This window comes from Moschus berezovskii, chromosome 23 (assembly GCF_049115385.1).
Source record: "Moschus berezovskii isolate FMDL1 chromosome 23, NW_MosBer_1.0, whole genome shotgun sequence".
Lineage (NCBI taxonomy): Eukaryota > Metazoa > Chordata > Mammalia > Artiodactyla > Moschidae > Moschus > Moschus berezovskii.
Window position 1 is genome coordinate 15,491,562 of NC_142482.1, and position 12,636 is coordinate 15,504,197.

The window sequence follows — 12,636 nt, forward strand, 5'->3', positions numbered from 1 at the left end:
TTCTAGTGGAAGTTTCCAGAAGATTAATGGTTAATTATGTCCCCTTGTCGAAATATTTTTGGTAGTGATTTGTCCAGGAAGTAAAATGTTAGGTATCATTCATGATATTTAATTATTTTTCCAAGAAGCATTAGTTATCATTATTGCATTAGTTTATTTGAATGCATAATTTGACAATTGATAAGCTTTAAAACTGGTTATTATTGACATATTATTTTTAAAGTTTTGAACAGTCTGCCAAATGTCCAGTGACTTATATAGTTATTTATCCTGGTAGCAGTCTATGGTAGACAAATGGAATGATAAGGTTAGATTTCTTTTTTACACTCTTTGTGATAGAAGTGTGATAAAATTGTTAAAATAATTTGATGGTTCAGAATAGTTTCCTACTTAATTATAAAATAACACTTATTTTCAAAAGACAATTATTTCTAGTTTAAAAACTTAAGTATTTAGGACTTATCACTTGAACTGTGATTTTGTTTTGACAAGTGTACTTTTAGTACTTGCTGTAGAAAACAAAGCCAAAATGTTTATTTGGCTTTGTTGTTCCTCTGTAATTTGCAGCCTAAGATGAGTGGGGTTAGGGGTAAAACAGTATTTTAAAGGATTATTGGTATTAAAATTATTCAGGCTTCTTTTATATCTGTAATTTAGAAATCATTTATGTGGTAAAAATCATGTGCTGGTTGAAAAGCATTTTGTTTTCTCTTTTCATATACAAAACAGGTGAAATTAGTGAATATTAGAAATGATGACATAACAGATGGAAATCCCAAATTGACTTTGGGATTAATATGGACAATAATTTTGCACTTTCAGGTAAGCCCAGTTTTCTTAATTGTCATTTCTTTTAACCTCATTACTGGTTTTCAAGTGGTTCATGTGAAGGGTGAATTATGCATTCACATCCAACAGGGGAAAATAAGTTTCAGACTTTGTTTCTCTTTTAACTTAGTGTTTTTTTTTTTTTTTTTTTACATTTACTTATTTTAAGTGTGTTGGGCACTGGTCTTGGAATTTTATAGACATTAATTCATTGAAATATTTATTGAATCCTATCAGGTGCTTGTATCCTGAAGATAAAGTGGTTAATACAGAGATGACCCTCTGTTCACAGAGCTGGCATTTTCTTTTTTCTTTTTATTTATTTTTTTAAGTGATTTATTTTTTATTGGAGGCAAATTATTTTACAATATTATATTGGTTGGTTTTGCCATACATTGACATGAATTCGCCCTGGGTTTACATAAGTTCCCCTTCCTGAACCCCCCCTCCCACCTCCTTCCTCCCTTTATCCTCCCTCTGGGTCATCCCCGCACGCCAGCCCCAAGCATCCTATAACATGCATCGACCTTGAACTAGTGATTCGTTTCACATATGACAACATATGTGTTTCAATGCCATTCTCCCAAATCATCCCACCCTCACCCTCTCCCACAGAGTCCCAAAGACTGTTCTATACATCTGTGTCTCTTTTGCTGTCTCGTATACAGGGTTATCGTTTGCATCTTTCTAAATTCCATATATATGCGTTAGTATTAACTTAGTTTTTTATTTTATATTGATGTATAGTTGATTTACAATGTTGATTTAGCTTCAAGCGTACAGCAGATTGATTCATAGGCGTGTACATATAGCCATTCGTTTTCAGATTGTTTTCTCATATAGATTATTAGAGGATTTTGAGTTTTCTGTGCTATGCAGTAGGTCCTTGCTGATTATTTATTTTATGTTTGGTAGTATGTTTCTGTTAATCCCAGACTCCTAATTTATCTGTCCCACCCCTTTCCCCTTTGGTAACCATAAATTTGTTTTTGAAGTCTGTGAGTCTGATTCTGTTTCGTAAATAAGCTCATTTGTATCAGTTTTTTTAAAAGATGCTACATATAAATGATATGATCTTTGGACTTTGTTTCCTAAACAATATATTTGTATTGTTCCCCTCAGTAACATGCTGCTTATGGACTTGACACCCTTTTCCCTGTTGTTAAAAAGCCTAGAACGTCTTTAAAACAGTGCTTGTAATCTCAAGAGTTGAAAGACAGATTCCCTTTTATTGAATGTAGACAATTTTTTTGTTTATTGGCCAACATTACCTGCTTTAGATACGTAAAAGTTTTATGACTCAATCCTGACTTAGTGGATTTCATCGATACTGCAGTTTCTGAGCTGTGCCGGCTTTCTCCTGGTTTTATAGACACTAGGTGGCAGTGTCGTTCTCATAAAGAGATTTCCTACATTCGAACCATCCATGTTTCCTATGGAGTTGTACTTTCTCAAACCAGATTTGAGGAGAATAAAGGCATATTTAGTACTATGAATTATTATCTAGTTACCAGTGCCAGTAAAAGGCTGCTTTTGATCCTTTGGTTTTTGTAAAATGATGCATTAAAAAAATAATCTTCATTTGATTTAAGGTGAGTCCTACTTTTGGCGCTTGCTTTGGTTTATCATTCCCTTGGTTGACCACAGATTGTCATATTGGTGGGCACGTGACATGTCCACTGATTGATGGCTGTGTGGCAGGCCTTGGGGGAGGAAGACATGGCTTGCCAGCTTCAGAAAGGAGCTGTGGTTTTGACCACATCTCGGGAGGAAGAAGACTTATTTCTAATATTCAAAAAATTTGAGTGGGATACAGGGTTTGTAGGGGAATGGTGGAAATAATGTAACTGGGCCTCATGTGGGAGCAGGCTGAATCTGGCATATATGGACAGCTATCGGAAGTAGAGTCTTACAGGTTCCAGGACTTGGTAGGCAGCAAAGGTGTAGCACTGAAAAATCAGAAGCGAGGACCCAGGGACCAGGAGACCAGGTAACCGGGTGTCAGCCAGCCAGCCGATAGAGCAGCTAATACAGATACATTAGGCGAATGCCCACTCAGTGGAGCTTGATGACTGGGAGCTGGAGTCAGGGACCCTCATCACTAGAGGCCCCATCTTTAGGGGACCTGGGGTACCGAGCAAGGCAGGGTTTGGGGCCTGGCTCCGGATGGGAAACCTTACCAGAACAGGTGAAGTCTAACCAGAATGGGCCAAAAAGCAGAATTCACGTGGGATTGCTCAGCAACTTTCCCAGGGATCGAGAGCTTTTAGGGTTGAAACTGCAGGAGACTTTAGAAACAGTCCCATTGTTACCGATAGCTGATGACACAAGCTGTGTCTGGGTTTTGAATGTCGGCGTTGGGGTGCACCCAGGCTCCGGAGGGAGGTATAGCCGAGTGTCACCCTCAGTCCTTTTATCTGTGGCCGTGAAGACACTGAGCAAGTCACCCAACCAAAATGATGCTTTAGAACTCTATATGGACTCCAGTAAAATAAACAAATAACCACAGGCCGCAGTCAAGGAGATGAGAGGAGAGGTGGAGGTGTGCCCTCAGAACGGGGTGTTAAAGGCTAGGACTCGGGTGCGGATGGAAAGGTGAGTCCAGGGTGGTGTTTTGGAGGAAGAAAGGATGGACTTGGTGACAGGGCATGGGGGAGGGCGTTAAAGATGCTGCTGAGCCGATAAACCCAGGAGATAAAAGCCGGCAGACAGCTGGGGGAGGGGGAGGTGAGGGGACAGGCGAAGGCCACGGCGTTGGTGGCTTTGACGTTGGGGGGGGGTCCCCTGGTTTCTGTCTGCCGAGCAGCTGGAGATGCGGGTGGAGCGGAGCCGGGGAGTCAGAGGTGCCGCCGATAAACCTGGGGGTCTCCAGAAAGAGAGGGTCCTGAGTCTGTCAGAGAGGAGGGTCCTTCAGAGGGGCCAGTGGAGAAGAGCAGAGAGAGAGGACAGAGTTTGGGGGAGACCACGATTAGGGGTGCGGGGAGACCATCCACCTGGGGACACAGAAGGAGCGGGGGCCCGGTCCCGGCCGGCTGGCGTCAGTGACCGCCTGCTTTCTCTCCAGCACCTTCCCAGTCCTGCAGCACCCCCTCATCCTTCTCGTTATTTATATTGAGAAGGATTCGTCACCCCGGATTATAGTCGGTTTTACCATAATTCTCCTAATGAGACAGAGAAACATGGACTTCGTTTCTTGTTGTAGCTACAAGAAGATGTAGCATTGATGAAACCAGGGAAAGAGAATTTCTAGAAGGGAATGGTGGGCAGTGTGGAATGCCCCCAGAGGACCTGGCAGAGTTTTAAGAGTGAGTGCAGGTTGGTAGTTTTGTCTGGGAAGACCCCGGGGGTTTGGGGGAAGGTCCATTCAAGTTCCCGAGAGCAGAAACCAGAAAGTAACAGACCGAAATTTGGTTGGAAATTAAAAGGCAATGTGTTTAGACCCTAAGTTGAAGGAAATGGAAAGCAAAGAATCATTCAAAGAAGAATTATATATTAAGTGTCTTTGGAGGAGAGAAGAGGACCAGCCGAAAAAGTAGCAGCATAAGTTTTGTTTCTTTTTTTAAATTTATTTTTTATATAAATATAGTTGATTTGTAATGTCATGTTAAATTCTGCTGTACCCCACATGTTTCAGTTTTACACACACACACAGACACACACACGCACACACACAGTGTTTTCCGTATTCTTTTCCATTATGGTTTATCACAGGATTCTGAGTATGGTTCCATGCGCTATACAGTAGGACCTTGTTTATCCATTCTATGCATAATAGTTAATGCATGTCCTAACCCCAAACTCCCAAGAGTTTTGCTTCTCATATGATCCTGTGGCATAGTTTATGAAATCCAGTGTATTTTAGGACCTGAATTACAAGATATTATGACTGTTAGATTATCACCAGTATTTAAAAATTAGACCAAGGTTTATTTAAAATGGAGCATTTCAATGTTTTGTATAAAATAGAAATGTTCCTTTTTATTTCAAGAAATACTTTTAGTCCTATGATAATTTAAGATTGGAATGATTTTACTTGTTATGCCAAGACAGAAGGCTATTTATAGCAGTGGCAATCGTCCTCACTCAACGTAACTGGGTCTTTTTTCTCCTCTATACTTTACGTAAATAAGGGGAGTGATTTCAGAAGGCCGATTTATTTATTGATTTAAAAATATTTATTTGAGCATCACAAATTGACTATAGCTGGGCAGTGTGAAGGTTAAGTGTTGCCAGTACAGCAATCTTGTGTTAGTTACCCTATTCTAGGTCCAGAGATACTATGTAACCGACTAGCGTTCTTCAGTTCAGTTCAGTCCAGTCGCTCAGTCGTGTCCGACTCTTTGCGACCCCATGAATCACAGCACGCCAGGCCTCCCTGTCCATCACCAACTCCTAGAGTTCACTCAAACTCACCTCCATCGAGTCGGTGACGCCATCCAGCCATCTCATTCTCTGTCGTCCCCTTCTCCTCCCGCCCCCAATCCCTCCCAACATCAGAGTCTTTTCCAGTGAGTCAACTCTTTGCATGAGGTGGCCAAAGTATTGGAGCTTCAGCGTCAGTCCTTCCAATGAACACCCAGGACTGATCTGGCCTCCTTAATCAATAGCAGTTGATCAGAGGCCAGGTAAGAAATTCAGGCAGGGCTTTTTGGGGGCTTGTGCCTGCCGCATCGGTGTGGTGAGCGCCTTCCTCACTTGGGGTCAGGGTGGCGGCCTGACGGGGGCTTGGGCTGGAGGCGTGGCTCAGGTGGTGTGCCCACCCCTTTGGTGGTGGTGTGTGCAGGGGGCATGCGCAATACCCTGCTTTTGCTCCTGACCCCTGCTTTTGCTCTGGGCTCTTCAGAAGTGGCAGTTGGGCTTTTGGTCTCTGTATCTCTTGTCCAGAATTTGCCCCAACTGTGCGTGCATGCAGTCAGTTTTTGTCTAGTTTCTTTGTATTTTGTTGCTCCAGGAGAGGTTTGTTCAGGTGCAAGTTTTGCAACAAAGGGTCCCAGATCCCAGTCTGTCTCACTGAGATGATGGAAGTGTGTTGCTCTGTCTATTGGGAGAATGTTTGTAACACTGACTGTAATCTGGGCTGTTGGATCTGTCACGGTATAAATAAAAGTAGGGATGTAGAGGAGGGTGTGTTTGGTAGGATTAGGAAGGTCTTAGACAATAAAGGAAATTGCCCCTGATGTTGTAGACAGGCTTTGCAAGATGAATGCCAGCTAACCAGGCAGAGACTGAAGTGGAGCCATTTCCGGGGGAGACGGCAGTGTGCAGTGACCTGAGAAGGGGCAGCTTCTGGGTTTGGCGGGCTGGAAGGAAGTGCACGTCAGTGGTTGTGCCTTTGTCATGTTAATGCACATGCCAGCCATTATACTTCTAAGTTCTCTTGAAAAATGTCCTAGTGCCAATGAAGACATTGAGAATAAATTAAAAGCAAACCAGCCTGAAGCTTTATTTTTGCCAGCTTGTCTTCTAGGATATAATTCTTTTTTCTGATAGAGATTGTTTAATTTCCTCTTGAAATGATTAAGGAAAACATCACCATGCAGGTCTGTTATTGACAATTATCAGGCACATTGCTAACTTGACTATTTAATTGAATATTTTTGTTTAGAAAAATATGAGTTCCATTTTTGGATCAGTCTAAAGACAACCTAGAGAAAGTCAGTTATCAATTTTTTTTATTAGTCAGCGATTGCAGCTTTTGTGTAAGACTAGTCATATGATACTAATTTCCTTTTTTACCTTATCAATGACTCAGCCTTAGAAAGAGGCACACCTTGGGTCATCAGGCTCCATTCTGATTTATTATTTATACAGCACAGCCCTGGTAAAACTGCATAGTATTTAACTAGGGTACAACTATAAAAGTTATATGTAAAGTTCAACTGCCTTAATTCATGTGTAAGAACACACAGGTGTTTCTTTTGGCTAAGTGTTCCAAACTTGAAATCACAAAATTTATCAAGCTACTCATGAAAATCCTAAGGATCGTAGAAAGAGAAATGGCTTGGAAATTTGTCATATGAAAAATATGACAAGCTATTTATAGGGATTGATTTTAGAAATGATTTGACTAGAGTGTTTTAGGAATTTAGCATGTATTATCTCTCCTTCAGCTGTTGAATCACCCTGTTTTTGTTCTTTTTTGTGGTTGCTGTTTTTGAATGAGTCTTAATACAGTTTATAGAGGTTTCTGAGCCTAGTTTGTGGGTCAAGTGCCAACATTTGTTTGTGTTTCTTAAGTAAAAAAATGTACAGTCAGGAGTCTCTGAAACTAAATCTGAAAGGCACTTTGGAACTAAGTTTGAAAGGCACTTTGCTAAACGTCTCCTGACTGGTGTTTGCTTTCTGTTTGCACTCAGATTTGTCGCATCGCCAGTCGTTCCAAAGGTTAGAGCAGACTTGGGTAGTGTAACTGCATTTCAGTAAACCGAAAGGAAAGCGAGGGTCAGAATGTTTTTGTGCAGCAAGGCTAAGGGTTTGCCTTGAAAGCTCATCAACATGTCATTTGACAGTGAGCAGTGATGTTTGTCTAAGAGGATTGGTGGCCAGAAATAAGCCACGGCGTCTAATGAGACCCAGGGCTGGCCGGGCAGGATGCCACGGCGTTTCTGGCGGGTGCCTTTCTCATGAGCAAGATGGCCTCAAGCTGAAAAGGATGGTCGAGAAGTCTGAGGAGTTAGGCTGCGTGGAGATCTGAGGAAGCCCCAGCTTCTGAAATGAGGGACACTGTTCGGCTGTGAGTTTCTGCAAATCAAATGGGGAATGTCTGTGGATGTGTCCGAGCCGAGAAAGAAGAACAGTATCTGGATCCGGCCAAAACTCCTCTGAGACCTGAAAAGTACCCTGCTGGAAGAAGAAAATACTTTAGAAGGGACCTGACCAAGAAAGCAGCAGGTGACACAGAGTCAGGAGGGCCTCGGCTTGACGATGAAGGGAAGAGAAGTGCCCACCTGCTCTCCGGGGGGCAGGCAGCCCCCTGGGCCCGGGGGCTGGCACGGGAGCGGGGGGCCAGCCCCGGCCTCACTCTGCAGGCAGGGGTCCAGCCCCAGATGGCGAGTGGTCAGCATCACCCCGGGGGCCCTTCTCAACACCAGGAAACCCAAGTCAGAGTCAGCAAACCAGAGGAAAGGGTTTCAGAAAAAGACAGCACCCCCTACCATGCAAAGAGGAAGGACCACTTTGAGGATGTCAACACAAAAAAAAGAACATTCCAGAGAAAAACGGGTGGCTTTTCTTCACAAAAGGCAGCCAGCTTAAGTTCCATTCACTGTGATACAGAGAGATCACTTGAAAAAGCTGGGTTTTCTGAAGACCCATCAAAAAATGACAGCGGTATTCAGGAAAAGCAAAACACGAAAAGATCTTGCCTTCAGGAAGCACACCGTTTCCAGTTTGGAGAAAAGAGATGTCATACCCTCTGTGATAATATGTCCTTCCCTTCCAAGGACACGAAGGAGGTAAGTGCAGCTGGACCCCAAGTTTACCGTGTAAATAAGGACTCCAGGTCTGCACAGCTGCTGGAAGTTCTGCCGTTTGTCCTTTGTAGATGCTCTCTTTATGCTCATCTCTGTGAAAGCTCTTGATGTATTTCACTAGGTTGGATTGTGATTTTATTTTTTGTGATGCATTCTTTAATCATGCCTTTATCTCAAACCCTTTACATTTTTGTTATTTTTGGAAGACTTGGCACGTCTTTTGAATTTCTGTAGTTAATGTTTCCTGTTTTTTCCAATGGAATAGCCTTGGCAAACAATAGTTAAATAAAAAAGACAATTTTGACAAGACAGATGTGAGGAGGAGACACTGCAGTGCTCAGTCAGTATGGATTTGCTGATCCATAAGTTTGATTGCTGATACAAAAGGCAAATTCCAGTTCTCTGTTTCCGTACATGGGGACGCTCACATAACTGCTTTCAATTTCATGTGTGTGTGTTTGTGTGTTGGGGGCAGCAGGCACAGATGAAACTGACCAAATCTGTTCTCTCTGATACCAAGTCACCCTCGCCAAGTCTAAAATCAGAACTCACTTGGGCAGCGGGTCATAGGACTTTGCTTATGACTCAGACTACCAGGAAGTTGCAATCTTTATTCCTAACACAGATACTTAGCATTAGACAAAGTTACTTCTCTGGGATTTTTACTTGTCTTTAAAATGTAAAGTATTGATATACTTGCCTGAGAAGCCCGTCACCCAAACAATGTCCTATACACGTCAGTAGTTGATAGTTGATGAGTTTTTCTTTAAGCTGTTCCTGACTTTGCCTTTTAAGAAAAAAATCCAGAACTAAGAGGTAAATGTGATGTGGAACATTTGTGGCAAAGTCATTGTGTTGTCGGGTAGAGACTCTTTGCCCAGGGACCAGCTGCAGCTTGATTCGGGCCAGTGTGCGTGGTCGTCATTGGCTTTCGCTGGCCCTCCTGCAGCTGGTTCCGTTCGCACCCACCCCCATCCTTGTCAGTGTTATGTCATGCTTTCTGTTTGGATTTTACAGTGGTTACACTGAAAAAGGAAGCATCCCATCTAGTCCGTTATCTGTGTAGGTCTGACAGGGAGGTCAGTGTGAAAGAAAGCTGCTTGGTTGCTGTGTGTTTATGAACATAACCACTTGCTTTGCTCGCATATGTTTTCCATCTTTTTTTTTTTCACAATTTGGCTTCGAGAAAGCCTTACATGTTTTGATGAGTGGAAACTTAAAATCTGTTTCTTAAGTGGTACATAAGCCTTTCCCTCCCCCCTCCGTGTTATCCTTGTGCCAAGGACTTTACCTCTTCTTTATACTTTGTGTAGCTAATGATTTTTGAAACTTCAATGGAAAATACATCTGAAAATAGGTCATAAACCTGTCAGTCAGATTTGTTAAATAGTTGTGATATGGAGGTACTTACCAAAGGCTCACATCTTCTGTGGGAATGCCAAATGGAATCAATAGTCTTATTTTTTCACTTTTTAAACAATTTTTATTTTATACTGGAGTGTAGTTGATTGACAATGTTGTGTTAGCTTCAGATGTACAGTGAAGTGGTCCAGTTATACATATTCCTATAACCATTCCTTTTCAGATTCTTTCCCTAAGGTTATTACAGAATACTGATCCCCTGGAGAAGGGAATGGCTACCCACTCCAGTATTCTTACCTGGTTCCCTAAGGTTATTACAGAATATTGATCCCCTAGAGAAGAGAATGGCCACCCTCTCCAGTATTCTTGCCTGGGCAATCCCATGGACAGAGGAGCCTGGAAGGCTACAGTCCCTGGGGTTGCAGAGTCATTCACAACTGAGTGACTAACACTTCTACTTTCTCACAGAATATTGAGTAGAGCTCACTGTGCTATACAGTAGGTCTTTGTAATTATGTTATATGTATATTAGTGTGTATATGTTAATCCCAGTTCATAATTTATTCTCCCCCTTTCCCCTTTGGTAACCATAAATTTATTGTCGAAGAATCTGAGTCTGTTTCTGTTTCGTAAACAAATTCATTTCTATAACTCTCTTAGATTGCACATATAAGTGCAATCATATGAGTTTGTCTGACTTGCTGCGCTTAGTGTAATAATCTCTCAGTCCACACATGTTGCTCCAAATGGTGTTCCGTTCCGTTCCGTCGCTCAGTCGTGTCCGACTCTATGCGACCCCGTGGACTGTAGCCTACCAGGCTTCTCCGTCCATGGGATTCTCCAGGCAAGAATACTGGAGTGGGTTTCCGTTTCCTTCTACTTCACTCTTTTTCTGTGAGTGATATTCCATGTACACGTGTGTGTGTACGCACCACATCCTCTCCGCCCGTCCACCTGTTGGTGGATGATCGGTTGTCCCCATGTCTTGGCCGTTGTGAACGGTGTTGCAGTGAACATTGGGGTGCATGTATCTTTCCGCATTACGGTTTTCTCTGGATATATCCCCAGGCCTGGGATTCCTGGATCATATGGTAGCTCTGTGTTTAGTTTTTAAAGGAACCTCCATTCCATGTTCTCCATAGCGTCTGCACCAATTTACACTCCCACCCGCAGTGTGGGAGGGCTCCCTTTTCTCCACACTGTCTCCAGCATTTATTATTTGTAGACTTTTTAATGAGGGCTAGTCCTTGTTTTGTCTGAGGATTTTGATGTCTCACTTTGCTGTGGTCCAGGTAAAGACTGATCTGTGGGAAACAGAATCAAACCAACAGCTGCTGTTCTTTGTCACTGAGTTCTTCCCAGAACCTTGGAGGTGGACTCGGCTTAATTTGGTTAGAACTGCGCATGGCTATCTTTATTTTCTATTGGCTTCTCTATTTTCCATTTCAGAATTGGCTGGACGTGAGAGCTCTCAGCACCTTCAATGGCCTGTTAGCCAGCATTTGTTTGCAAGACATAGTCCCTTCAAAATCTTTTTCATTTCTTCTCTATTTGAGCCATTGTTACCCTCAGTTATGTGTACAGATTGGGCTCAGTGATGTTTGAGTTAATCTCCAGACGGAATAGGGTACAGTTCTTCGAGCTTTTCTCCAGCTTAGACTTACTTTAGGCCTCTGCCTTGAACTTCCTGGTTCCTGTGATATTTGTCATTCTTCGTCTAGGTGACCAGCCGACCTCCCCTTTAATCCTAGCCCCATCAGCTGACCTTGGGTGGTCTTCCAGGCTCTGGGGTTCTGAGAAGGGGTTCATCTGGCCCTCCTTGGGCACGTACTGGATGTAAATGTCACAGCACATTATAGCTTTGCTAGGGTAAGGAGGTATAAGTGAAAACAGAAGTATCGCAGAGTTGCATATTACTTTGGAAGCAGAAAACGCTTTCAGACGTGTCATCTTTTGATCATTCTTAAGAACTGTATTAAATAGGTGAGACAGATGGTTCCTCTTTTCTGGAACTAAGAAATGGATACTCGGGTTAAATAAGATCCTTAAGGCAGCGCAGTAGATGGAAGTAGCTGAATTAAATGATGGCTTAGCATCCCACATGAACTGTCAGAGTTCTAAAGGAGATGCTGTGAGCTTGGGGCAGAGGTTGACATTTCTAAGCATTGGGGAGGGTGAGTGTTACCCACAGAGGTGGCCGGGGCGCAGCATGTTTAGGGGCAGGGCATGATGAGCTCAGGGGCCCCTACTTTGTCTGACGCACACGCTCCCTGGACTTGTGGTGAGGAGCTTGCTGTTGCCCTTGAGCTGTTCCTACAAAGCTTTCTTCCTCCTTGTGTTTCACAAGTGCCCTTTCTTCACAATCTTGTGATGTTGCTCTTCACAAAGATGGTTATTTTCTGTCTTTATGGGTTGTTGTTTTTCTAACTGACCATGTATAAATTTTACCTAAGGAGCTTTTAAGCAGTAAGCTGTGAGACTTCCCTGATGACCTAGTGGCTAAGACTGTGCTCCCAGTGCAGGGGACCCAAGTTCCATCCCTGGTCAGGGAACTAGATCCTGCATCCACAAGAGTTTGTGTGCCCCAACTGAACGATCCTGTGTGCTGCAACTACAATCCAGCGCATTCACATAAATTATAATTTATGTGGCTGGATGTCAACTCCAGTGATTCTAATACACTGGATCACTGCGGGCTGGTGATTCTGACGGTCAAGACTGTGGCCAGGGCACTCATTTCGTTTCATGGTCTCAAGTGGTCCTTGGGGTGGTGGAGTCATCCCCAGATGAAGCCTTACCCTGGATTTAACTGAATGACAATATCTTCTGGTGGAATGTGAGAACACTGCATATGTTTCAGGCACCCTCTCATGCATTTCATGAAACCATACTAAATTCTGAAAACCAGCATCATCCTCGATTTCCCCTCATCACGTGTTTTCTGACAAGCGGTGTGGGTCACGGGCCGGGAGGC

At 43.0% G+C, this 12,636-nt stretch overlaps 1 protein-coding gene across 22 annotated transcripts in view; it reads left to right on the top strand.

Moving 5' to 3' along the window:
* The window catches only part of DST (dystonin), a 542,031-nt gene that overhangs the window by 286,032 nt on the left and 243,363 nt on the right, over positions 1-12,636 (top strand). For 21 of the 22 annotated variants that reach the window (XM_088831326.1, XM_088831327.1, XM_088831322.1 and 18 more), the window contains one exon: positions 730-822. In XM_088831326.1, coding sequence (XP_088687452.1) covers positions 730-822 — 93 coding nt within the window. Of the gene's footprint in view, positions 1-729; positions 823-7,097; positions 8,283-12,636 lie in introns of those variants that run through there. The other variant, XM_055406668.2, reaches the window with a different exon arrangement.